Source organism: Mycetomoellerius zeteki, unplaced genomic scaffold, assembly GCF_001594055.1.
Source record: "Mycetomoellerius zeteki isolate Tzet28-1 unplaced genomic scaffold, Tzet1.0 scaffold64, whole genome shotgun sequence".
NCBI lineage: Eukaryota > Metazoa > Arthropoda > Insecta > Hymenoptera > Formicidae > Mycetomoellerius > Mycetomoellerius zeteki.
The window spans coordinates 294,870-321,836 of NW_017257654.1; the positions used below are offsets into that span (position 1 = coordinate 294,870).

At 30.1% G+C, this 26,967-nt stretch overlaps 4 protein-coding genes across 9 annotated transcripts in view; 3 read left to right on the plus strand and 1 right to left on the minus strand.

Moving 5' to 3' along the window:
* The window catches only part of LOC108728793 (zinc finger protein 98), a 7,124-nt gene extending 3,511 nt beyond the window's left edge, over window positions 1-3,613 (plus strand). For both annotated transcript variants that reach the window (XM_018457567.1, XM_018457566.1), the window contains exons 2-7: window positions 2,010-2,161; window positions 2,375-2,489; window positions 2,589-2,693; window positions 2,785-3,001; window positions 3,099-3,239; window positions 3,373-3,613. In XM_018457567.1, coding sequence (XP_018313069.1) covers window positions 2,143-2,161; window positions 2,375-2,489; window positions 2,589-2,693; window positions 2,785-3,001; window positions 3,099-3,239; window positions 3,373-3,465 — 690 coding nt within the window. In that variant the 5' untranslated portion in view covers window positions 2,010-2,142 and the 3' untranslated portion in view covers window positions 3,466-3,613. The remainder of the gene's footprint in view (window positions 1-2,009; window positions 2,162-2,374; window positions 2,490-2,588; window positions 2,694-2,784; window positions 3,002-3,098; window positions 3,240-3,372) is intronic.
* A 5,674-nt stretch (window positions 3,614-9,287) lies between these two features.
* LOC108728715 (uncharacterized) lies at window positions 9,288-13,420 on the plus strand. The gene is made up of 5 exons (XM_018457449.1): window positions 9,288-9,476; window positions 9,796-9,921; window positions 10,057-10,443; window positions 11,056-11,623; window positions 13,384-13,420. Exons 1-5 carry the CDS (start codon window positions 9,293-9,295, stop codon window positions 13,418-13,420), a joined length of 1,302 nt encoding a protein of 433 aa, XP_018312951.1. The 5' UTR covers window positions 9,288-9,292.
* A 1,846-nt stretch (window positions 13,421-15,266) lies between these two features.
* LOC108728766 (uncharacterized) lies at window positions 15,267-16,638 on the plus strand. The gene is made up of 2 exons (XM_018457513.1): window positions 15,267-15,877; window positions 16,442-16,638. The coding sequence occupies exons 1-2, from the start codon at window positions 15,622-15,624 to the stop codon at window positions 16,558-16,560; spliced, it is 375 nt and encodes a 124-aa protein (XP_018313015.1). The 5' UTR covers window positions 15,267-15,621; the 3' UTR covers window positions 16,561-16,638.
* A 2,344-nt stretch (window positions 16,639-18,982) lies between these two features.
* The window catches only part of gem (transcription factor CP2 like gemini), a 38,602-nt gene continuing 30,617 nt past the window's right edge, over window positions 18,983-26,967 (minus strand). For 4 of the 5 annotated variants that reach the window (XM_018457583.1, XM_018457584.1, XM_018457581.1 and 1 more), the window contains 3 exons: window positions 21,018-21,270; window positions 19,212-19,662; window positions 18,983-19,118 (listed from right to left, as the gene is read on the minus strand). In XM_018457583.1, coding sequence (XP_018313085.1) covers window positions 19,069-19,118; window positions 19,212-19,662; window positions 21,018-21,270 — 754 coding nt within the window. In that variant the 3' untranslated portion in view covers window positions 18,983-19,068. The remainder of the gene's footprint in view (window positions 19,119-19,211; window positions 19,663-21,017; window positions 21,271-26,967) is intronic. The other variant, XM_018457585.1, reaches the window with a different exon arrangement.

Genomic DNA, 26,967 nt, shown 5'->3' on the forward strand with positions numbered 1-26,967 from the left:
AGCAGGAAGTAGTGTGCGGGGGTATTTTTAACCGGTTGAAATTTGTCTTATGGATAAATTTTCCGTTTCCATTAGATTACGTAGATTTAAAGCAATATCCTGATTGGCTCATCGGCTTTACGAATTAATCAGGGTTGTTAAAAATTACTTTCTCGTTACTTTTTATAATAAACAATTTGATAATGACGTTGCAATTTTTTATGACGGTAACGCTAACTAAATGCTAAGGTTATGCTAAGGCTGGAAAAGTCACTTTGAAAAGTAACCTGTTATCATTACGCGAAAAAACTAAATATAACGAGTAACGAAGTAACGAAGTAGCTTTCAAATTTCGTTATTCTCGTTACTAGAAATTATAACTTAAAAGAAAAGTAATTACATAAAAAAAATAACGATAAAGGTAATTTCGTTACTTTTTTATGTAACGTATACAACCCTGCGAATTGTGGATACCATTACAAAAATTTTGTCTGTGATAGCCCTTAGGCCTGTTACACAACAGAGTTGCAAATTATAACCCGTAAAAAATTGGCTAATCACAGTTGAATATGACAAAAATAATCGACTATGACTATATTTACACGGCACCCTTAATCGGATTTAATAACATCCGTAGTCATGAAACTGGCTAATCACAGTCGTTCCATTCTTCCGAAGAACAGCTTTGATTGGCCAATTTCATAACTACGGATGTTATTAAACCCGATTAAAGCCCAAGACACAATGCGAAGGAATAGCGATAGTGATAGGAATAGCACGATTTCAATCTATCAAAAATCGGATACACCGGAATACACAGTTTCTGATAGGTTGAAACTATGTTATTCCTATCGCTATCACTATTCCCTCTCATTGTGTCTTGGGCTTAAGCGTGCCGTGTAGCAGAGGTCTATGATTGGTTAATTTTTTACGGCTTATGGCTTACGGTTCTAATAGGACCATCCTATATGTATAAATATACACATATGTTCACCTTAAGCCTTAGTTGTTTTCAAGATTTTGACGTGGGTAATTGCCAGCAAACAATTTGAAATTCAACCGTAATAATCTTGATCACTACGTCTAAGCAAGCATTGTGTGTAAGATATTAAATCATTAAAATTTCAGTTTTATAATTTAAATTCAGTTTTATAATTTAAGTTACAATTTATCGTTCTAATTTTATAAATCTCTTTTTTTATGATTTAGTCTGTCTTTAACACATTATTTTATTTCTACCTTTTTACTTTTCATAACAACTATTACTTTATTATAATTTTATTGTCTGGAATTAATCTGTTTTCACCGTCGAACGTAAAATAGATTTTAACTATTGTCTATTGCTCACTGAATTCTCTAATTTTCTATTTATCAGATTTTAAAATGACAAGCAATTATACGGTTTATTCTTAATATTTCTTTTTTCATACATATTAGTCATACAAAATATTGCTTTCAATCTTGATGACGGTTTCTTGTTTATAATTTCCTATTCGTAGGAAATTATATATACACCCATATATGTATATACCCATTGTTAGTTTGACCTACGTTTAACTATTTCACTCTGATTTTTAACGTTTTACGTTTTCAATCCAACATTTTATTTAATATTTTATTTACGTAAATTAGAAAAAAAATAAAGAAACGTTCATATGTAGAATAAACGTTCAAAATTATATATCGAATATCATTAATGATAAAATACATCAATTTAGCAGTAAAATGCATTAAAAGATGATGGATGACTTCGACAAAGATTTCGTACAGTCCTTATTCTTAAAGCGTAAAATTGGGTATCCATTAAAACCGGTACATATCATTATCTTTGATAATTCTATATCTAACTTGTGAATGTGTTACATTGGCTGTTTTAAACACTGTTTTAACAGTGTATTCACTTGTCATTTTGCAAAGTGTTTTAAACCGTTTAATGAGAAAAGTAATTATGTTAACGACGATTTCCGTGATATAATTTTCTTGATAAAAAATTTATGTTATTAAAAAATTATATTTTCTTATGGTTTTAGGTGGATACTTGAAAATAAACATATCTGCAAAAAAGTTGGACCGTGAGAACTACGAAAAGAATTTAGAAAACGTTAGAATAAAATTAATTGTGAAATATTCCTGAAGAGCAGAAAGAAGGAGAATACACCAATAATGCATAAGGGCACAAAAAGTATGTATGCCAACAGTGCGGTAAGATTTATATAGTTTAACAATTAATATTTTTAGTGTTTTTGATAACTTTGTATTATTTCAACAGTTATCCGCTTTATGTTATCATTTTCATATTTGTTTCATAACAACCATCTTCTTTATATTATTAAAGATAAGCAGTTGATCTTCTCAAAAACTCTGAAAGAACATAACATAAACGTATTTATTGCAGATAAACCCTACAAACGCGAAAATGGGAAAACGTTTACGTATAAACCGTATTATTGTTATAAGGCATTTATGTGTATAAAACCTTATCAATGCGAGCTTTGTGATGCGTCATTTAGGTGAGTACTTAAGTGAGGAACAAAAATTAAAGAAATTATTTGATAATTCGATATCTATGCTTAAATTAATTGATAAATGTTGCTACGGTCATTTTGTAGTCAAGGAAGAAATCTAAACAAGCACAAGGAGTTGGTGCATTACAATAATGAAAATTACAAGTGTATCGTGTCTTATTATTGCGCACTTTGTGATATATCATTTAGGTGAGTACTTAAGTGAGGAACAAAAATTAAAGGAATAATTCGATGTCTATGCTTAAATTAATTGATAAATGTTGCTACGGTCATTTTGTAGTGAAAGAGAGACTATATATGAGCACAAGGAGTTGGTGCATTACAATGATGAGAATTACGAGTGCATTATCAAGTGTCAGAACATTTTCAAAACAAAGCAGCATTTGCGTTTTTATGTAAATTTAAGTCACTACAGCAAAAGACTGTATAAATGTGACCGATGTCTATTATTTATTCATCCTAAGAAAAAACATAAATGCAGACAATATCTTTGCGAGGTATATGCTATAAAATCATCCTTAGTGTTTTTTTAAATTACTTCTCATTTGATTGTTTTTATTTTTATTCTGTAATCATAAATGTGCTATATTTTAGGTTTGCCATAAAATTTTTAGTAAGAAAAACTTTAGAGATGAGCACCATTTTGAACATAGCCATTTAAAGCAGTATGAATGTTCGCTGTGTAGCAAGGGCTACACGACAAAAGCATGTCTTATTGCACACATACGAAATGAGGTAATTTATAAGAAAGCGTTTAAATTCATTAGCAGATTTGTCCTTTCTATATTTATTATATACTCATAATTATATTATAACAGATTATTGTAATATACCACAACACATATATAAAAAATTATTTATTTTTTAGGGTCACATAAGTGATAGCATAGTGAAGAACAAATTGAAACCGATAATGAAATGGATCAAGTACAATTATAACTATGCGCTAGACACAGTATAAAATGAAACAATACGAATTGATGAAAGAAGTTGATAATAAAGATGTAACTTTTGTATGAGATATTACCCGTACGGCACAGAAACTTGTAGCAATATTGCTGCAATATTTCAACGTTGCATATTGCAATGCAATGTTGCAGAGACATTAGGAAGGCTTCTTTTTGCAATATTACTTCAGCAATGTTGCAGAATTATTTTATAAATATTACAAAAAATGTCTATGCTATTACATTTATTATAAAAATGCTTGGTTAAAAAAAGCTCATTAATTATAACAATAAGAATTACGTTTATAATTTTAATTTTATATGCATAAAATATCGAACGTCATTATATATATATATTTTTGCTGCAACTATATATATATATATATTTAGCTGCGTTCCATTTAATTAAACATACAACGTTCGTAATAATTAGCATATTAGCCTCATGACACATGTAATAAAACCATTCTACAAGAATTTCCTATAAGAGATTGATGCGTTGTAGAACAATGTTTTATTTTGAGTATTAAGACTTGTATATCTCGCGATATACTACTTGTGTATAACCCAATAAAGTAAGGACCTGCACACATATATGGTATAACGTACAATGGACACAAATAAGATACAAGATATATAAAATATAAAGACATAAATTATAATGTCATATTTTATTTGCATCCGTTGTATTATGTTACATTTAACTCCTATTTTTAATTTTTTTTCTTTAATATATCAATTATACAGTATAAAATCTTGCAACAAATTGAAAAACAAAAAGTAAAGGACTCTTAATTCTTGAAACAATAATAAGATAAAAAAGGGCATAATAATATGAATTAAGAGTCCTTTACTTTTTGTTTTTTTATTTATTGTAAGATTTTATACTGTACAATTGATATATTAAAGAAAAAAAATTAAAAATAGGAATTAAATGTAACATAATACAACGGATGCAAATAAAATACGACATTATGTCTTTATATTATTATATCTTTATATTATATGCAACAAATATTGCAATAACGTTGCAATATTACTACTTACAATATTAATGTTTCTGTAATATGCAGTAAGTATTCTTCAAATGTGTGCAAAACGTAATATTGCATATATGTATATTATATTGTAATATTGCTGCAACATTACATATCAATATTTCTGAAACGGACATTTTAACGTTGCTACAATATTGCTGAAATATTGCAGCAATATTTCACAATATCTGTGCAATGTTGCAATCTTGCAATGAAATCTTTCTGCAATGTTGCTGCAATATTTTTGTGCTGTACGGGTATATAGATGGAAATGTTCCAATAGATACAATTTTTCTAGGAGATACAATTGAATACTGTCAGACACAGAAACATCGTAAACTTGACAATGTATTTAGAAGACAAAACTATCCAGTAAATTCTTCATGCTTAATTCTTTTAATAATTTCAACAAAGGATCCCCCCCCCCGAACTAATCCTATGAAATTGGATCCCGGTGAAATCAAATGGTTTTCTCATATGTTATAGCTTATGACCTGCTAAACAAAACATATAAGTTTTAGTGCAAAAAAAATGAACAGTTTCTGTGTTTGATTCACCTAAAGTCACTGCCTTCTCACCATAAAATACTCAATAACTTCTAAATGGCTGACTTAAAATAGATAAAATTATAGTGTTTTGAAAAGATCTCAACAACGACTATAAGAAAATGAAAGAAAAAATGGTGGGGTCTCACTTAAAAAGTCCGTGTTGACCTTGTCATAACCTTGGCGATGCCACCCAAAGTCAAAGTGATGAAGCAAGTGGCTAGGCCTTTTTAAACTCTACAACTTTCATCTGAAACTTTTTTTATAAAATTTGTAGTTTTTGAGATATTTTGCTGTTTTGGAACATTTTATGTTCCTTATATGATTATATATGATGCTACATATAATTACATACTATCATATATAATGTCCAAGATATGTATACACATGTATAAAATGATACTTTGTTACAGAATATGTAGTGTAATTCTCTACTCTTAGCGTAATCCAGGACCAACAACATGGACGTGGTAGGAGTCTGATCCTGTGCGTGCGTGCATGCGTGCGTGTGTGTGACCGACCCCTACCACGTCCATGTCGTTGGTTCTAGATTACGCTAAGAGTAGGGAATTACATTACATATTCTGTAACGAAGTATCATTTTATACATGTGTACATATCTTGGACATTATATATGATAGTATGTAATTATATGTGGGATATAATTATATGTGGCACCATATATAATCATATAAGGAACATAAAATGTTTTAAGACGTCAAAATATCTCGAAAACTATAAGTTTTATAAAAAAATATTTCAGATAAAAGTTGTAGAGTTTAAAAAGGCCTAGCCACTTGCTTCATCACTTTGACTTTGGGTGGCATCGCCAAGGTTATGACAAGGTCAACACGGACTTTTTAAGTGAGACCCCCCTATTTTTTCTTTCATTTTCTTATAGTCGTTGTTGAGATCTTTTCAAAACACTATAATTTTATCCATTTTAGGTCAGTTGTTTAGAAGTTTTTGAGTATTTTATGGTGAGATGTCAGCGACTTTAGGTGAATCAAACACAAAAACTGTTCATTTTTTTGTGCTAAAACTTATATGTTTTGTTTAGCAGGTCATAAGCTATAACATATGAAAAAAACATTTGATTTCATCGGGATCCAATTTCATATATAGGATTAGTGCGGGGTTCTTTATGTCCTTGTTGGATTTAAGGTAGTACACTCGAGAATTGAAAACAGAATTTTATGAAATTGAAGCTATACATATTGTAGTAAAAGATGTTATGCTTGTGCAATTGCAATGAGATTGAGGTTTCAGTACTGAGATGTAAGCAATTGAAAACCGCACTTTTTATACGTTTCGCTTATACAAAGTTCATGAAAATGTCAAGTTTATTTTTGTAGAGCCTAAACTGGCAGTAATATCTTAATAATAAAGCGTGCGATATATAGAAGAATATGAAACAGATATTATGAAAAAAATATAATTTTTTACCATTTAGTTTGGAAAATAGATTCACGAAAAGACTTTAATTTTCGTAAACATTTAATTGTTAATCCGAAATGTGAATCGAAGGGAGATAGCAATCGCTTCGATTGCAATCGAGCTTCGTTGGTCTATTTATGTTCATTTTTTTCCGCAAGTGCGTGTGGTCATAGCAATCAAAAGTTTTCTGTCATTGGTGGGAATAGAAAGTGAGAGTATTGTTACCGAGCACGCGAGAGGATTTAACTTCTGAATGATATTGTCACGAGAGTACTACCAAAGTTACGTTCTGTACTTGCGTTTACAATTATAAACATTATATGTGCTTAATATTTGATGGACAATAAAGATGAAATGATACGTGTGGACATAAAAACGAAACTTACCTTAAATTTATAGAATAATTGAAACAAAGTTATTATCATTTAGTGCTATTTTAGGCTGCGTCTTCAGAATATAGTCTAATTTTAAGATTGGATGTACATGATGACTATTATTTTTGTATGTATGACTATCACTTATGTATGTATTATCGACAAACAAGTATTATATTAAAGCAATTGATATTGGAGCATTAGTAATTTGTTCTTGTCTCAATTATTGTATCATCGCCATAATATTATTGTATACAGTTTTATGTAAAAACCTCTTAATATTAATACTATAATAATGATTGTTGTGCTATGAAGAGACAGGACTCCGTTTGCCGACAAATTGACTTATACAGTACCATTTTCCTACATCATATTTGCCGACAGTTCATTTGCGCACAAAAATTATTGCCTGCAACTCGATTACCTACATGCCCTATTCTCTGCTTTAAAAACGCAAATTCTCTGTTTTAAAAGCACAAATTATTTTCTTATATAAGTGAAGTGTTTGTAGACAATCAATCTGTAAGCAATAATACTTATGTGCAAACAAAACGTTGCTTCTTGATTTTATTTTCTTATACAAAAATGCTTGCAATAATTCAACGTGTAAGCAAATGTGACTAATTCGTCTCTGAAATTTTTATTTGTGCACAAAAGTGCTTGTAGATATGTAGTCAATCGATCTGTAAATATGTAGCAATCGATCTGCAATCAATAATATGTGTTCAATGCAATTTGTGTACAATAGTGTCATGTGTGCACATGTGCCTTTTTCTCTTAATTTTATATTTGTGCGCAATAGTGCGTGTAGGAAATCGAACTGTAGGCAATAATTATCGTGCACAAACGAACTGTTGGTAAATGTGATGTAAGCAATCAATTTCTGAGTAAAGGGAGCTTTCTCTTTCGGAGGGCTGCGAATTTTCTAAGTAAGTTAGATTAAATGCAGCAGATGAACAGCAATAAATATAATTTTAGTGTAGTTATTCAATTTCACCATATTATGTAACTTATTTGTGCAGTGTCAAAGTTGATTTTCATTTAAATATCAAACAATATCCTTATGTTCATTAATCATCCGTGAACCAGGTGGGGTGTGACATGATCCCAACAAGATGAATTTCTATAACTTCCTAAAAAGTACCGCGCACATGTTGCCAGTTTCATGCAACTGGAGAGTGCGTTGTCACCAATCATACTAAATTACAGTATATTTATGATAAAGTATATGAGATACACCCACATATGACCCATATTGATTTTCCACCTTGTTCGCGTTTTTACTACTAAAAATCATTTATATATCAAAAATTTTTTTAAAGGTATGCCTAAAAATTAGTGATACATAGGTATGTGTCATATATGCCTGGTAAAAAATGTTTCATGCACGAATATAAATATATAAATATATATATATAAATATGCATATATAACATTCATAAATATTTTACGGAGATAATTTTTGCATTGTTTGTTTTAGAAAAAATCAAGTTTAGAAAAATATAAAAGAATTGCTCATAATTATATAAAATTATACATAGTTATATGTATAATTATGTACAGTTTTTTACATTTATCCGAATTTGACTTTTTTAAAAACAAACAATGCGAAAATTATCCTTGTAATTATTTTTTGTGCTTTTTCCCTATTTTATTATTTTTGTTATACTAAGAACTTATACGAGAAAATACCAAAGGAGACAGTTGTTCGATTCGAAGAGACACATATTATAATGAGCAAAAAATTTTTCTTAAGATCATATTTTTTGAGACTTCATGGTGACCTCCACTTTTTTAAATGGAATTGTATGATTTTTTTACATAATGTGATTCCTTTGATTATTTTGAATATAAAAGTATTAAGGTAGTAATATAAGAAAACTAATGATTTTCGAGATATTTTATACCTTATTCTGGCATATATTGACATAAAATGTTAAATAACTCGTAAACTATTAATTTTTTGATAATCGTATTGTAATACTTTTATGAACAGAATAATAAGATGAATTAATTAATAGAAAAAAAAACACATAGTTGCTTTAAAAAGATACGTATTCAAAATATTTTGTGTAAGAATTAAGTTTTTAATAAAATATTTTCGAAAAAAGAACTTATCAAAAATTTTCTCATTTTTATTTCTTCCAAATGATATATCTAAATATTAGATTGCCAAATAACAATTTCTTAATAATCAGTATAATCACAATATGTTTATTTCATAATATGGCGAAGGAGACCGCGGACACGGTTTTGTACACAAACCTTCGGATAGAGAGAAAAACTCTCTATCCGTCGATTTCTCATATAAGATTCAATCGCTGAATGGATAGTCAAGCAAACGCAGTTAAGTCAGAGTCAAAAGTATTAATTGTGAAAGTGTTTCAAGTGTTTCAAGTGTTTCAACATATTAATTATATAAATACGCGTTCAGTGATCTCCAGTAACATGTCACAAATAATTCATACATCTGATAAAAATAAAAACCATAAACGTGCCACTATAGCTAATGTATTTTCAAGCACACCAATCAAACTATCTCCAATAAAGCATTACAGTATATCTTTATCTGAGATTGATACAGGTTCTTCTTCAAGTGGAGGTACAAGAGATTTAACGTCACTGATACGAGGTGAGGATAATTATTATGTACTCATAATTATACTTTTGTAACTTTTCATATTAGATGAATTATTTTTTGATTAAAATAAAGTCTAACAATAAGTTAAAAATTCGCTTTTTAATAATACTATTATAATAACGAATTATGCAATTAAAAGTATAGTTACCAGTACCTATTTTAATAACCTGATACCTATTATATAATATTAAGTAATTAAAATTAAAGAAAATGAAAGTTTTTAGAAAAATATCTTCAATTTTTTAAAAATAAAAATAAATATGTTATACGCTGTAAAATATATATAAATACTTAAATTAATTTATTTTAGTTCTGGCAAACAAGCCCAAAAGATACTCCAAGGAAAAAAAGAGATCAGACACAAAATGGAAAATAAAAGACTCTGACAGCGAATGGGAAGCCAAACCAATAGAATTAATCAACCAATCTTTAAATGGTTTATGTCAATTAAAGTGAAAAAATATACCTAGAATTTTCTACAGAAATATTTTTGTTTTCAAAATGTTGAATATTAAAGTACATTTAACTGTAAGGTCCACACTATAAAACTAATGTATTCTTTATATAACAGGGAAGCGAAAGAAAAACTTAAAGAGCAAGAAAAAAACCGTCAAAAATAAGCTAGTTGTGACTCAAATAAAAAGCAAGGATAGTGAATGGGAAACCGAATCGGAAAAGTCAATTAATGAAGACTCAATATGTTCTCTATCCACCTTAAAGGACGAGCACATAAAACTATTTGAAGATCCATGCAGTACACCGGAGAAAATTCGAGATGCGCCGAGAACATATGAAGAAATTCTGCTGGAATCACCGATTATAGGGTCCTTTAGAAAAAGATCACATTTAATTTCAAAAAAGAATGATATCATACTACAAGATGAACTGCTTCCGGTGAATTGGTTACCATCGGAAATACGAAATCCAGAGGAGGCAATCGAAGATGAAACAATATTCGGTATATATCTTATGTAAAGTAGTATTTTTATCGAAAATAATTGTTGAAATTCTATTACATAATTATTGATAACTATTTAATAATTCTTTTCAGGTAGTCTTTTCTAGTAGTTTAACTTTTACATAATAATATTTATCTTATTATTATCTTATTATTATCTTATTATTATCTTATTATTATCTTTATTTTAATCATCGCTGTGGTCAATTATTATTTCTTTTATTGTATGTCATTTATTACTTACGTATATCCTTATTTGCACATCTATTTGCAGAATGAGCCATTTTAAATGTCAATACTTAAATATTCTTTTTTCATGCCTTTTAGAAAAATATTTCACACATAAAATGTATTATCTGAAGGAGACGCATAATATAATAAAATCAGTTTTTTAAAATCGATTTTTCAAAGTTTTATGGAAGCATCTCCATTTTTAAAATATTAAATTATATGATTTTTTACATAATATTGAACATAAAATGAGGACATTAAAATGGCCTACCCTATATATTAATTAATGCTTTCAAAATATTTTTGAAATTAAATCTTTTTTATGTAATATTCTTTCTGCTTAAAATGTATATAATTATATATAAAAAATTGCTGTTTTAGATTATGAAGGCAATGAAAAAGGACACGTTTCGTTACAGAAATCAGAAGTAAGTCCTAAACAAACATCTGAAAATATTAGCTTTCCCGACTTACAATTTGTGACAAACTTTCGTCGGGATCAGCCTGTCAAAACATATTCCAGAAATTCCAGAAAGACTTCCCCGCATTTCACATTATCTTTTGAGCTATCACCAATCAAGCTTATGAGTTGGCTTCAGCCAAGACATCCTAATGCTTTTAGGAAGACGGAAAATACTTCGACTCCTCCAGGAATATGTGTTTCTCAATATCGAAATAAAAATGATAAAAAACGGAAAACTTACAGAAGCAGTTCTTCTGAAGAAGAACTCAAAAATGACAAACGCAAGATGAAGACTAGCAAAAGAAACATGAGAAACCAGAAGAGAAAAATTAGAGAAGCCTCCCAAGAAATGAAAACCAAAAGAGCCTTCCAATCCACATCGAAACAAAAATATGATATATATGATATATACGATGAAAAAGACACCGAATTTGAAACTGGTGGTCGAGATGGTAAACGAATGTCATTTCGTGAATTTTGTCAAAAAAAAGGTAGTCCAAATCATAAAATGTCTCCCTCAGATAGTATTAATAAAATATCTTCCTCATCAGATAGTCTTTTCTAGGGAGACTAAACGATTAGATCATGAGATTAAGTTAGGTACCCGACTTTATTTAATATTGAAAATTTGTATACATTTGATTTGTTTTGTAGTTATTTACATACAATGTATATATTTTATGAATGTATCTAATTGCAAATTTATATTTTTCAAGATCTATATCTCCACAAGTTTAAATTTTCGAAAATGTCTATAATTATTTATAATTATATATCAGCCAAACGTGTTAACATAATTTTCCTATGTAATAATTTATGTTAAATATATATTGCACTGCAATTATTTTTTTCCTTTTGTTATATTTTCCAAGTTATTATAGATATTCATTGGCTAAATTGAAGGAATTTCAATATGTACCCCACTCTCTGTTTAATATAAAAAGTTTGTATACATCAGGTTATTTGACCTCGAAAGAAAAGCATATAATCTGATATTTTTCGATTTCGCTTCAGTAGATACGTTTTGTCTTTGCTGTTCAGTTTCCTGCTGCAAAATTAATATATATGTTATAAAAATGAAGACGAGTATCTATTCACAATCTTCCAAAATATCTTATAAAATTTTTATTAACTTTGGTTCCTAGTACACAGGAGAAACTAATATTGCCATCTTTCAATTAGAAGCTAATTTTTAACATCATGATTTTCAGGTAAAAGAATTAATTAATAGAGTTCCGTGCATGTAATATTATTAAGCCGGTAGTAAATATAATGGACATATAATCAAATACGTGACAAGATTAATTATTTCACTTTTTGTTTTTATTCTCTATTTAAGAAATAGCAAAAAAGGACAACCGCGGGTATATTTAAAATTAAAATTATTTCAAGCCGTTTAAAGTAATGACGAATGAATGTTTTAGTGTTTTTAAGTATCGTATTGTCGATTACATTGCATAAATTTGAATTATTTCGAATTTAAAATACACATAAGTTGAACATTTTATTATTGCTCTTTATCAATAACTAATTATTAGTAAATAATTTATTAAGAATTAATCCTTACAATACAAGGTATAATTTGGTTTGGTGTTTTATCCGTCCAAACATAGGTCACTAGAATCCGTTTTCATCTATTCAGAATGGTTCAAAAAAATTTCTAAAAATTCATTAACATACTTTAAACTTTCTAGAATAAATATTGAAACCTCATTTTGGAAAATAATAAAATGTAGTATAATTTATGATTACCGAAAGACTCACAGAAACTTGCACGAACAGGAATGGTTCGATCACTATAGTAACCCTACCTTGTGCGATAAGGGTTAATTTCTAATTATCTTGTTAGTATGGCACAATATCGCGTATTAAATTTGAAACAAGAGTTAAAAAAATTTTTAACTTTCGATGTTTTCATTTAAATATGGATATCAAAAGTTAAATGCTAATTTATCTAGTTTATGTTAGCATGTTTGAAAATGCTAATTAAAATTTTAAACCTTCAATAAGATTATATTTTATAAAAATTAATATTTGCTCTAATGCAAATTAAATTTAAAATAAATATATTTAAATTATACGTTTTTCATAAATTCCTATAACGAATATTATTTATTATGTTATTTTACAAACCTTCTATATTTAGCATGTACACAGGAATGTACATTGTGCTGCTATTCATATTATTCATAAATATAAAGGAACAATTGCAAAGTTGTAAAGCTTCTGACATAAAAGTTGCCGATAAATTTGAGAAGGAAAAATCTTGTCAAGAAGAATTAAATGGTGTTATTTCCAAAATGCTTGATTGGAAACAAAAATTCGAAGCGAAACTAGCAATAATAGAGGGTGATATACACGGAATAAAGTTTAATCTAATATCAAACATTGAAAATGAAAGAAAACTAAAGATAGAGTTATTGCATCTTTATAAGCAACAATTAGAAAGCAGTAATTTCAATAGAATCATGATATATGACTTACTTTGCTTAATGGGTAAGTAATGCTACAATAAATATTGTATTAATTGTAATTTTATTTTAACACTTGTGTGATATGCGCGCGCACGCGCGGCATAAAATTATTTTAATAAATTATTTTATTGACAAACATATTTTGTTACCTTTGTAGGAATTGTTACCATTATTCGTTGGTATGTTGTACTTTTAGTAAACCTACTTTAAAAAATGCAAAGAGTATAAGAGAACAAAGACTTAAAGAAATAAAATCGGCAAAGCAAAGAAAAGGACAACAAAAGTTTAATCCATGCAAAATATACATATATCAGAAGATGTTTAAATTAATATTCATAAAATTAATATTTTTGTGCTTGCAAATATACAATAACCATGTTGTTATTTTAATTTTTGGCAATAAAAATATGATAGTTATAAAAATTTGGAGAAACTATAATCTTAAGACAAATATTTATTAGATAATATATGTATGAATCGATTTAAATCATCTTTTAATGGAAAATAAATTTTGCATATTAAAATATATAAGTTTTAAATAATATTTGTTTTTACAGAATATTTCATTATTAATGAAATCTGCTTCACACACACACACACACACACACACGCGCGCGCGCGCGCACACAAATGAATTCGGTACTAAGAAGTAACACTGCTGCAACATTGCAGCAACATTACATGTTGTAGCAATATTGCAGAGATTTTTATTGCGGAGAATTTACGATGTCCTCAGTATATTTTCAAAATGTTGCATATATCTATGAGAAATTCCGTATAAAATTTAGTATATACGGAAAATATCATGTGTTTGGGAAGTACATTCGTACATACACTCTATTTGTAACTTTCTTTCTGAGTTATAATTAGTTTTCATAATGAATAACTTTTATGATAAACTAAGTTCAACTATAATTTTATTAAGCTGATACGACCGATTGCAAACGTTTCAATATTTGCGAATAATTATTATCTACATAACTGATTACACATATATTACAATATATACAGATTTTATTTATTTAGAATATATTTCCAAATATGTATATATATATATATCTTCTTACGACTTTCGATATGTAGAGTTATTTTTATTAGTAAGACGGAGCATTTTTTTAATTAGCAGTCTTATCGTCAGAGATAAATATACTCTTACGATTTGAAATTTGCCTAACGTTTGTCAGTATTGCTTAACGAGTAAATAATGCAAAATTGACGCATTATTGACGTTTGGAAATTTGTACGAAGCATATATTTAATTATTTTAACCCGAGAAAAAAATGTTTCTTGTATGATTATATATAATTATATAAAATTATAAATAATTATATAAAAAATTGACATATTTTATATACAATTGTATATAATTATAGTATATAAAATGTCCATTATATATATTATAAAAATATAGCATTTTTTCCCGGGAATAAAAGAATATACATTCTAAATTGCTAATTTAAGGCTATATTTAGTAGTTATTCAAGGTAAAATAACATTATTAATTATTATTAATCATAAAATCATTATAACATCAAAAAGACATCATTTATTCAGGTTACAAAATGTAAAAAATGGTATAATTTCTGTCGACCTGTATTTGCACTCCCATTTGATAAATATTGATTTAATAATGGTTAATTCAATTGAATGCCCTTGATATTATAGATCGTTCTTATATTTGGTTACCGCTTATAACACCTTTAATTAGTCTGACAATTTCTGTCTTACCGAGCTAACAAAGACTGAAATATCGTTTATCGTATTGTAAATTATCGAGACAATAATAAGTACTTCTATTTCGCCGAGTTTACACAAATGCAGTTTACGAAGTCGCTTCGTTGAAGAAACTATCATATCTCAGCGTATTTTGAACATTCCTTATCTAATCGAGTCCACTCAATTGCTGAATTTGATTGTACATATTCAATCAGTGTAACTTTTATCCCGTACTCGTGCAGACCTCTGCTACTTTTATTTCCGAATTAAGTTCTTGTGCTCATTGTACTCCATATGGAAGAACATTTTATGAATCCATTTGAAAATGACAGTACGATATCGGATAAAGTACAAGAAAAACTTGCAAAGGTGATCGAAAGATATCAACAGTTGAACGATGAGGAAAAGGAAGAGTTCCAAAAGGGTGTCTTTGATGTATTAACAAAGAATTTGCAAAAGTCGAGGAACACGATTTTGCATACGTGGCTTGCATCATACCAGTCTTATTTTCTATTCATTTTCGCGGTATCGATTGTGGCATTTCTGCTCGGTATATATTTTTTTCTTTTCATTGCAAATTTGCGTAATATTTAAATTAGATATACACTAAACATACAATGTTAATGACAAATTTTGTTATGAGCGATAACGCATCAATAAAAGCAAATAGTTGTGTAATCATATAAATTATATATCCATTATTTTTATTTTGTTACACTATCGTATTATGTGTATACTCCGTTTTTAAATAATTGACAATTTTTTCGTAATAACCATTTTATCAGATGGCATTTTTACTGTAACTTAGATAATTTAATGATTACAATATATGCGTGTACATGTATAGTGTATATATAATTGACACTGAATTATTTAAGCATTAAAGATTCAGCTTTAGACCATTATAGGCATTTAATGTTTAATTCTTATTAGTTGAATTCTCACATGTACGGTTTTAAAACGTAAAACGGTTATTTAAAAATAAGGTTATTGTTTAGATAATTTAATAATTATTATCTTATATTGTCTTATAATTTAATAATAAAATTATAAAATTAGTATTTATTAATAATAATTATTATTATGTGTAATAATTTTGTTTTTTTTCACACAGTTATTGTTGCGCGCAGATTATATCGGCGCACGAAAGAACGAGAACAACATCAAGATGAGAAGAGAAAGCTAAGACAACAGAAAGCAGAGATGAAGAAAAAGAAAAAGAAGCAAACATAACGTGCGATCATTTATGTTCAATAACGTTTTAATAGAAAAATTTCATTGACGAATAGGCGAACGGTTTCTTATAATAAATTCGAGACATAAGTTTTACAATTTGGAAACTTTTTCTTTGACGGATTAATTTTTAATTTAGAAAAATAAAATATAATATTTGGCATCAAGAAGTATTTATTGAGCCATTTCGTTAACTTAACACTTGTATAAGATATACAACAAAGTTAATATAAATCGACATACATTTTTGTTCTCAAAATATCAACATATTTTCAACTGTTAAAAATTATAACAGAAAATAAACTGTATTACTAAATAACATACATTCATACTTATTTATAATTACGGTATACATTAATACATCGAACTTTTCATAATTGATATCACACTATTAAATCGCAGTGAGCGTTCCCAGTACAATTTTTCATGATAAAAATTATATTTGTTAGATAATCAATGATTAGTTAATGTACTTTTCGTCACATATAATTATAAAATGTGTTATTATTTCACCCCCCTTATATGGAAACGCACAATCATATAAACTATATATTTCTTAATAAAATCTTAATGTATTATTTAACAGGCACTAGCTATCATATAATAAGCTGCATTGATGTTTGTATAAAATTAATATTGTAATATATAAAGAATCTATATACAATCATAATTTTAAATTTCATATTTTATGAAATTTTCAAAATTTCAGAATTTCAAAAATATTAGTATAAAAATCCCATTTCTTTCCGCGTACTTCCCGTAACGTAATATTTGCATTAATAAAATGAGAATATATTTTTTTCGTTTACTATGTCTCTCTTATTTCAATTTACACTTTATTATATCTACCTTATTTCAAATACTTGAAATAATTACATCTAGATTGGCACATTATTAATAAAGACACAAAAATTATTTTTTAAAAACTTAAACTAGTATAAATCTTGTAATAGTCAATTCTATTAATTGTTTTACAATAATAACGTCATTTTACTTAACAATATTAACATGTTAAAAGTTTATAAAAGCAAAAAAGAATTTATACATATTTTAAACAGAAATTGTTAAGTCAACAAAAAACAGTAACAATTATATATATATATATACAAAATTAAAATTTTATACTTATTTTTAACGTGGCACATATATAGAAAACCGATCGTTTTCATAAATTGTACTAAAAACGATATATAAATTGTACTTTTCTTTACGTAATCTCTTATCTTTCTATTTCTTATTCTGATTTTTGTTCAGTATAATATAATATACATATTTATTATACAACACTGAATGCTTTTCAAAATACGCCATCAATATTATAAATCAATGTTATAAAATGATAATCGAAATTTTACATGTTCTTTTATATTCCGAAAATATACGCTTTTATATAACTACTACTTTATAATAAACTCAAAATATTCATAATTTCATAATATTTAAATATTTAAATGGCACAAAAAAGACTACGTTGGTTGGGGAACGTCCTTCAGTTTTTTAGTTCTTAGTGCCCAATAGCGAAGAGGGGGAGAAGGATGATTGTTTCTCTTCCCACTACAATATATCTTAAGTTTTGCGCGCAATCTAGTCATTTTTTATTATATATATCTCGGAAGATATTAATTAATTAATTAATATCTCCCAGGAAACATTAATTGATTAATAAAGTGACTTTATCTGTTTAAATTTTCGGGAATGGGTTACTAGCCCAGCCTCCTTGGAAAGCCAGAGATCTATTAATTTAGTGCAGATTATAAATTTAAAATCCGTATGTAGGATGAGGGATCGAATCGAAGACGCGGTCACTTACGAGTTTTCTCCCATACGAAGCTACGCGATCCAATTGTTATACAAATCGTGCGAATGTATATAAAAATCTTACTTATATATATCTCTCGCTCTTACTAAAATAATATGGAAGCACTCGTAAGTATATAATAATGGATGGAATAATATATAGATTCTATTCTTTAAATATAAACTATATTCTCTTCTAAATAAATCGCAAAATTGATTATCTGGTTATCTTACATTCTTTTTAACGGATATAATTCCAAATAAAAGTTGTCTAAAATTGAGTATTTTAACTCAGTATAAATTCGATTTGTATACGTTTGCATACATTCGAAAGTCGGGTACTTGGAAAGTTTGAGTGCATGTATACATGTAACTTATATATATGACTATATGAGTATGTTTCAACAGTTGCAAATGTAATATGATATGCAAATAGATATAATTACCCGGGAAAATATTTCGTATATAATTATATAAAATTATATAAAAAATTGACATATTTTATATACAATTATATATAAAATATGTCTATATATATAACATTTTTTCCCGGGTAATATTATGTATAAAACTATAATACCTCAAATCTTTTGTAGATGTTTATATATTTTATCAGTTTTTCTGCTTCTTCTTTCTCTTTTTTTCTCTGAGCATATTGTACATATTTATTTATAAAAAATAATGATTAAGAAGATAATTTCCAAAAGTTATTCAAATGATCTTTGACTTTATTAATAACTTGTAACGCTCGCTAGTCGGATCTGGAAAAAATATATATTATATATATTATTATAGTCTTTTAAAAATCGTTCTTTTTAAAATCATAAATAAAATCGTAATAAAATAAAATTTACCTTTGATAGTCTCAACGAGATACATACTCTCGTCTTTCATGTTCGCTACCAGCTCGTCAGTGACCAATACGTGTATACCCTGTGGTCCTAGGAACAGTATTGAGTGAAGTCGATCATGGGGCAAGTTTAGAGCGTTGAGCAACTTGTTTGTGAGAGCGGTGCTCGTTAAACTGTCGAGGTATGCGACTCTCCAGAGTGAGCCGTTGCTTTCCAACGAGAAATAGAGAGTAAGCTTCGGGGTTGGAGCCTTAGAATGCAATGTGTTGAACAGTCGAATGCCATCTGCCACGCCGCAGATCTGAATTAAATCCTCTCGGGACAAGCGTAAAATATCCGATGCAGAGAAGCTTGCAAATGTTGACTCGAACGCGTTGAATCGGCTGGCACGAAGCCAGGCGGTTGTCTGCGTGGCATTTGCGTCGGGCGGTAATTCGGTGAGACATGGGGCACCCTGCGAGATTTCATATAAAGTTATCATAAAAAGCAATGTGGATTGGATAGCTCCAAATTTTATATAATCATCCTTTTATATAATTGTTATAATTTTATATACAAGAAGTGTAAAGGCTCGAATGATATACAATCAAAGGTCAGAAAAAAAAAACACTGGTTTGTCGGCTCTTATAGGCATTACACACTTATTTGTGTGTAAATATAAAATTTATTAACAATAATTTAAGTTTCGACTACTCATTTTGATCATCTTCAGTAATTAATGAACGCAATATAAACGGTACGCTATTATATTAAGTCAATTGATAAAATTATACGAATTAAAAGATGTGTCCAATTAAAAATCTTAAACGTCATAGTATTTGTTTGAATACTGTGTACGTGAGTCAATCGATAAGTGATACCATTGCTGTAATAATATGAATCTAATAAGCAAAAATCAATCCAAAATTATAATTTAAAATGAACTTACATATTCGCTGTACATATTAGTATGAGAAACGTGTGACATTACGAGGTGTCCGTTACCAGTTAAAATATAAGAACAAAAAAGAGAGTAACGAAGTAAAGACGTATACAGATAAACAATACGCTGAGAGGTAGGAGAATCAAGACTTTAAAAAAAGGTCACGATACAACGGATCTAATCATTCCGTGTCCCTCTGTAAATTTAGATCTTCTTTTTGTTTGTAAATAAAAATCATTTCAGAAGTCAATCTCATGTTTAGCGATTTTTCCTCGTCCAAAATCTTTATTTCGTTCCAATTAAAATTGTGCTCAACCTATGTTCGGTTATAACCCGAGAGTTGAGAGTTATTCCTATTAATATAGCTACGGTGTTCACTGATTCTAGTTTTTAGTAATCTACACGTTTGGCCAACATAAGATGCCTCGCAATTAGCACAATTAATTTTGTAGATCACATTTGAGTGTGTTGACAATGGTAATTTGTCTTTTTGACAAAAATTATTGTTAATAAACTTTATATTTACACACGAATAACCAGTGTCAGTTCTTATAGACATTTTTTTCACCTCTGATTATAATTTTATATTCATAATTTTGAGAGAAAACGCTTTTTTTCCAAAAATATACTTCTAGTAGTATATAATTTGTTTTCGTGTCTTACATCGAACTATATGTTTGAAAAAAAAGCGTTTTCTCTAAGAATTAAGAATATAAAGTTAACAATTATGAAAGGACGATTGTATCAAATTTCGAGCTACTTAATTCACATCATTTTTATTACGCAAACGTAATATTTTCTGTTTTGTCGATTCTTTACTTTAAAATATTGAATAAAAAAATTCAGTATCGAAGAATTAATTAATTTCCTACAATAAGGATCTTAACTGTTTTTATAAACTCGATTAGTTGTTGCGGGGAAGTAGCTTTGCGTGCTGTCAAACTAACATCAGCTTCAATGCAAGGTTGATCTGGCAATATGGCTGCAGGCGATGGCAAGGCCGGCGCCGTTCCCACGTTTTCCTTCACGGCGTCCGAAGCCGGAACCAATGGTACGATACCAGAATTAGAAACCGAAAGTGCTAATGGGGCGACTACCGGAGAGGAATTGCCACCGATGGTCGTGCGTGTTTGTGGTGATCTAGAAAACATCAAAGCGAATAGCATATTAATTACTCGTTAGAGTTTCTCTTAAAAATTTGAGAATGCAATTATAAAAATGCATTTTATAAAGATACAGACATTTTACATATATTAAATTGTTGCATTTATCGTTTGCAATAACAATATTATGAGTAAATCAAGGAAAATTAGTGCCTATAAGAGCCAAACATAGGATAAACGCATGTAATAAATTTATTCGAGTAATATAATACAATAGACGTTTCGATCTTGTGGATCCTTTTTAATATTAACAAAATTTGAGTACAAAAAATATGGTCATACATATAGAACGCACATTTGAAGAAACAAAAGTATGAAACATGAAGCGATGTCGTGTAAAATTATCGTTAAGCAAATAGTCTTATATTCAAACGTATTTCCATGTAATTTCCAAATTAACTAACAGAAATTCTCAAAATTAAAATTAATGAATAACAAATGATAAATTACAAATGGTTTTTTGATTTACATGATAATCATTTTGACGAGTTTCTTAGTCAACGCAACCGTTCGATCGCACGCGCTCATGTGAAAGACATGATCAAAAGTTAAACCATATATTGGCAACAAATGATGGAGAGAGGGAAGTATCAATATTAAAATTATTATTTCCTTCCCCGGAATGTCGCGATGATTTTCTTGCTATATGCAAATTAAAACTTATAAAGGTGACTTAAAAATATAAACAATATAAATAAAATTTTGACTATTATCAGTAGTTAAAAATATATTAAAAGATGTTACAAAAAACTATGAATGTTTTGAAAGTATACATGCTGTTTTCAATTTCTTTCTTTAATAAAAGTAAATTATATTATTAATTTAATATTCGTTTTTATAAGTTTCATGAAATCTTTCAATAAAAGACAAATTTGAACATCGAAATATTCTCTATTAAATTTTCTATTAAACTCTAATAAATTCGAAGAACGGTAAATAATCACGCATTTTAATGCTCGGGTATAAACAAATTTATAACATTCATGGTTTTTTATGACATCTTTTAATATATTTTTTACTGATGATGGTCAAAACTTGACCAAAACGTTTAAGTTTTATGTTTTTATATTTTTAACATCAGAATTTTAAATAAAACGACAACTCGCTAATAATATCGCTAACAATATCTTTATTTGTAGTGTTTATATGAAAATTTTTCCGATATACATAACATAAAAATGCATTTCAGATATGCGCATATTCGTATTCGTTGAGGTGCGTCATAAAACGTCAACTGTCTTATTAATTGTGCATGCAACATAAATCAAAAACTGTTGACACTTTACGTTCAGCTGAACAATTTTACGTACATGAAAAAACAATACATGGGAATATTCCAGGCAGACGTTTCCCGACGAAAATTCAGTATCAAAATAACTTTTCTTGTGATGATAAATACAAATAAAAATGTAAAAGGCATGGTAAATGTCTAATACTCGCATGTATGTTCAAAATGTGTTAACTTATCTGTTTGAATTTCAACAAGGCCAATTGATATTTTGTCGCATAAAACAAGAAATTTAAATTTAAAAGAAATTAATATGCAATTGATTTTTTATAATTTCAAACACGTGCCGAATATTACAATTATAATTGTATGAAAAGAGCATACTTTGGCGACTGTAATACATAATTCATTAAACTATATATAATATTTGAAGCCTCAAATTTTGTTAATTAAATGCGAAAGTCATGTAAATACAATTTTAATATTATTTATTAATTAAATAACGATATAAAAATATAAAGTAACTTAAACGTTGCAATAAAGCATCTTCTTTGACCGTGGCATCGAATTCAAAGTAAGATTCAATTGGCGTTCATATGTGATATTCAAGAAGTCATCGATACTTCTTGTTGTTAGACTTTTTGCGCAAAAACGTGTTACGTTAATATTGAATAGTAAGTATTGAATAGTAAATTGAAGCCTGTACATAACAGTAAGCTTACATCACGTACGTTACGTTATGATTTTGTTTGTACGTTGATATAAGTTTACATACAGGCTTCAGTTTACGAATAATATTTAACGTAATGTAATTACATTACAGATATTCTTGTGCTGATAACCTTAGACTGTTAAAGTCATAATGTTAAATTATTTGAGTTATTCTAATAATTTCTATAGATCGCTACTACTTTTACTAATAAGTCATTACTTGAACTAACACAATTTAATTCAAATTTAATTAAAGATAACAAGATATTATTTAATTCAAGGGGTTGAGATATCATTGCTCCTTTAATATTTAATATGTATCTGCTAACAACCTTCATTTTTTTAAAATTTCGTTTTTTTATTAAACAAGATATACAGTAATATCTTTAAAAAAAGCATGAACATATCCTTACGCAGAATGCCCCTTTAAACGAACTATCAGCTTGACTTTTTTGCATCCGTCGAGTTTCTTCGTATCCCAACGTTTTCTTATCTGGAGACTGACTAGTCCTCCTCGCATTATGTATCCTCTCTTCATTCGTGCGTTCAATAGGGCATGGACGAACTTAGCTACGACTTGCACATGCGGGGGACCACCGCTCACAACTACCTCGTGCTCCAGAAGCCACGTGACAAATTGATCGAGCGGATAACGCGGCCGCCTGATGGACCAGCAGCTTCTCAAGTTCCAGTAATCCCTTGACATGACGAGTATAATCTTGTTACGATAACTGGACCGAAAGAAATTCTCTACGGCGAACTGTTTTTCTCTTTGAAGGCCTTCTTCCGACTCTTCACGCGTTCATTCATAAACGTGGTACACCCGCACGCTCGAACGTCCAACCGTTCTCCAAGCGTCTTTCCATCCATTCGTGATCGATATTAGCGAGATGCCGTTCTCGAATCTCCGTTCTGTCTTATTAGTTCGCTCGAATAACAATTAATTGTTACGGTAGACGACCATCCACATCGCGCGGCTATTCGTGATATAACGCGAGTCGATCAGTGATGCGGTGTGCAATATTCATCACCTAATAATTAAAGTTGCTCAGTGAATTTGAATAACAGAAAGAGCTCCGGCTCAGCTCGGCAGATAGGATAAGTTTGTGTCAGTCGAATTGCATTTGTCTGCCGCAAACCGGATATTGCTAGTCGCTCACCGACGTTTGTCCGCCAACGAATGCTCTCGAAATTCTGACCTTCATACGTGGCTCCGATCCCGAGTTGAAATCTTCGAGTCGCATAAACGGTGTATATTTTTTTCCTTTTTCCTGTTTCTTATACACAGTCACGTGCAAATACGTCGTCTTGCAATAATCACTAGCGATGCGGAATCCCGCGATCCGAAGAGAGGAATTTCGCAATAAGATTCTTAAAAATCTGAAGATCTTTCTTTCTTTTTTGTCAAGTAACTCAGTGTAACCGGTTTACACTTCTTCACCATTTATAGGCCGTTCGAATAATAGGTCTTTGTTATTTGCTTTCTATTTGTCCAATGCACCTCTATAAAAGGAATGAACTTTGTATCCGCTAGAGTCACCGAGTCTATAATGTTTATCTTCTTGACATGTGCATGCTGCCACTTTGCATCAAGCCTAATTATAGTGTAACATGTGTGCCATTGCACGCAGTTTTCTATTGCCTCATGAGACACTTCGATATGTGAAATATATCCACCCTGTTTGTTCTTCCAAGAAATTCTCTCTACGCATTCCGATGTTATAAATCTTACTCCTTTTTATAACACAGTTGAGATTATTAGATAAACTCACAATCAGTCCTAGAAACGATTAATGCTTCTTGAGTTGCGCAATTAATCTCATTGACGTTTTCTGATACACGATCTGAATAAACGGCTACAATAATCTCCTTGTTTTTTTCTCTCAAAACTATAAATAGATTTCACGAATCTAAATTGAGCTTCCTCGAAATTATATCATTTTTCCTGGAAAATCTTCGTTCCACTCGAACCTCTCTTGTGCTTATGTCCCCTTGATTTCTCAAAATAAAATTCCCATTAGTCGGGAAAAACAGGACATGCCCTGATTGACAAGACTCAATTTAACCGCCCTGGCGTCAGCTTTTCGGCGGCAAGGCTGCTCGTCATCTGAGGGGATGATCCTGCCGCGATAGGAGTACGTAGATAGCCAGGATATCACGTGTTACCACGAAGTTTAGATTATCAATCAATGTAACTAAAAGTGCGTGCGAAATTCGCGTACACTCTGTTGGAAGTCGATTATCTGTTGCGACGGACGAGAACTGCACTTGAAGGAGACCACTATCGCCTGAAGAAAATCGCTCGATGCATCACACGTGGTTGTTATTAAACGCGGCCGGGAGCTGTCATAAGCTATCTGTCACAAGTGATCTCGTCAGCGGTTTTATTGCATGACTAATGGCTGAGTGATTGCGTTACACTTAGTTCCTCGCGAAGGGAACCACGGATATATGGGACAGCGAAATAGCTACTTGTTTAAAAGACAACGTAATATCAAGTCGCCCCCGATCACGATACAATTCGGATACATCAACAGCGCGAGGATGAACTGCGTTCCGATCAGCGAAGCTAACACCCCTTATACGGTCGTCGAGCGCATTATTTATGCTGGCAATCCCGATCGATCCGCTTCTTGATGGATTCAGTCACCGCGCCGGAACCTTGTCGCGTATACCGGAATATACCGGACTAACAATAAGATTAATTCAGTTATCTCGGACGATAACTTTAGCCCCACTTTTCTCTTCTTGCCTGGCACTACACAAACCAGGTGACTTGTTCAAATATAACGAATTAACAAGCTTTAATTTATACAAATTTGCCAAGCGAACAATCAAACCGCAAATACAGAAACTTTGGAGGTCTTCCGATATAACAAACTTCAAAACTCTGCTGGTTTTCTCTTTATCTTTAATTGTTTCTTATCTTTAGAGGCAATTAATTCTCAGGGGATCGGAGCACTAAACTATGATGCAGATCGAAGAAAACCAATCTGCGGATAAACCGAAATGACGCTGAAGAAATTAAATCTTTCTCTCTGAGAGCTTTGCACTATCTTGAAACGCTTCGAGCGAGAACAAGTTAAAGACTACCGGTTCGGACTGGTACCGGTTCTCGCGCGTACGATGCAACTGAGCGACTGCAAGCTCAGCCGCTTTCTTCCCGAGTGATGCCCGGCGGAGTCACTTCAAGGTTGAAGCGCGAGCTCGGTGGGATATTGATTTCCAATCCAGGCAGAAGAAATTATGCACTTTTTTCGGCACCGGCAGCAAGAAAAATGTTGATTAATAAATGTCACAGGCAATTATGCGAATGACGCATGTCACCGTTTACTTATAAAATAAATACGTGCTCAGGGACGAAACTTGATCACAGTGGTTGTCATTCCAATTTAAAAATACAATTACACGATATCTAGCTTTTTTTACGACCTGGACGCGCCTGAATGGATTCAGCAGGAAATCGATACGCGGCTACGAGCAGTATACAGCGTTCGGAATTTATTCGCGTGCCTCGTGTTTCTCTTTCGCAGAATATCTCTCCTCCTCTTTCTTCCTTGCTCTTTGCCGGTTCTCCAACTTCCCCTCCATCGAGAGGCTCGCCATCGGCGGAGACAGGGACGCCGGCTCGCGCCAGTTCAAGCCAGTTTGTTGGCGGCGATGCCCGACGTCTACCTCCGTATCCCCCACTTCCCGTTCACCACTACAGAGGAACTCTTGATGGAGGCATAACTA

What these genes read in the sequence shown, in the direction of transcription:
- LOC108728766 (XM_018457513.1), top strand. Translation starts at nt 15,622, where the DNA reads ATGGAAGAACATTTTATGAATCCATTTGAAAATGACAGTACGATATCG. An exon ending in GATTGTGGCATTTCTGCTCG is followed by an intron (nt 15,878 to 16,441) that starts GTATATATTTTT and finishes TTTTTCACACAG; the next exon opens with TTATTGTTGCGCGCAGATTA.
- LOC108728715 (XM_018457449.1), top strand. Translation starts at nt 9,293, where the DNA reads ATGTCACAAATAATTCATACATCTGATAAAAATAAAAACCATAAACGT. An exon ending in TTTAACGTCACTGATACGAG is followed by an intron (nt 9,477 to 9,795) that starts GTGAGGATAATT and finishes AATTTATTTTAG; the next exon opens with TTCTGGCAAACAAGCCCAAA. An exon ending in TTTCGTGAATTTTGTCAAAA is followed by an intron (nt 11,624 to 13,383) that starts AAAAGGTAGTCC and finishes AAAGTTGCCGAT; the next exon opens with AAATTTGAGAAGGAAAAATC.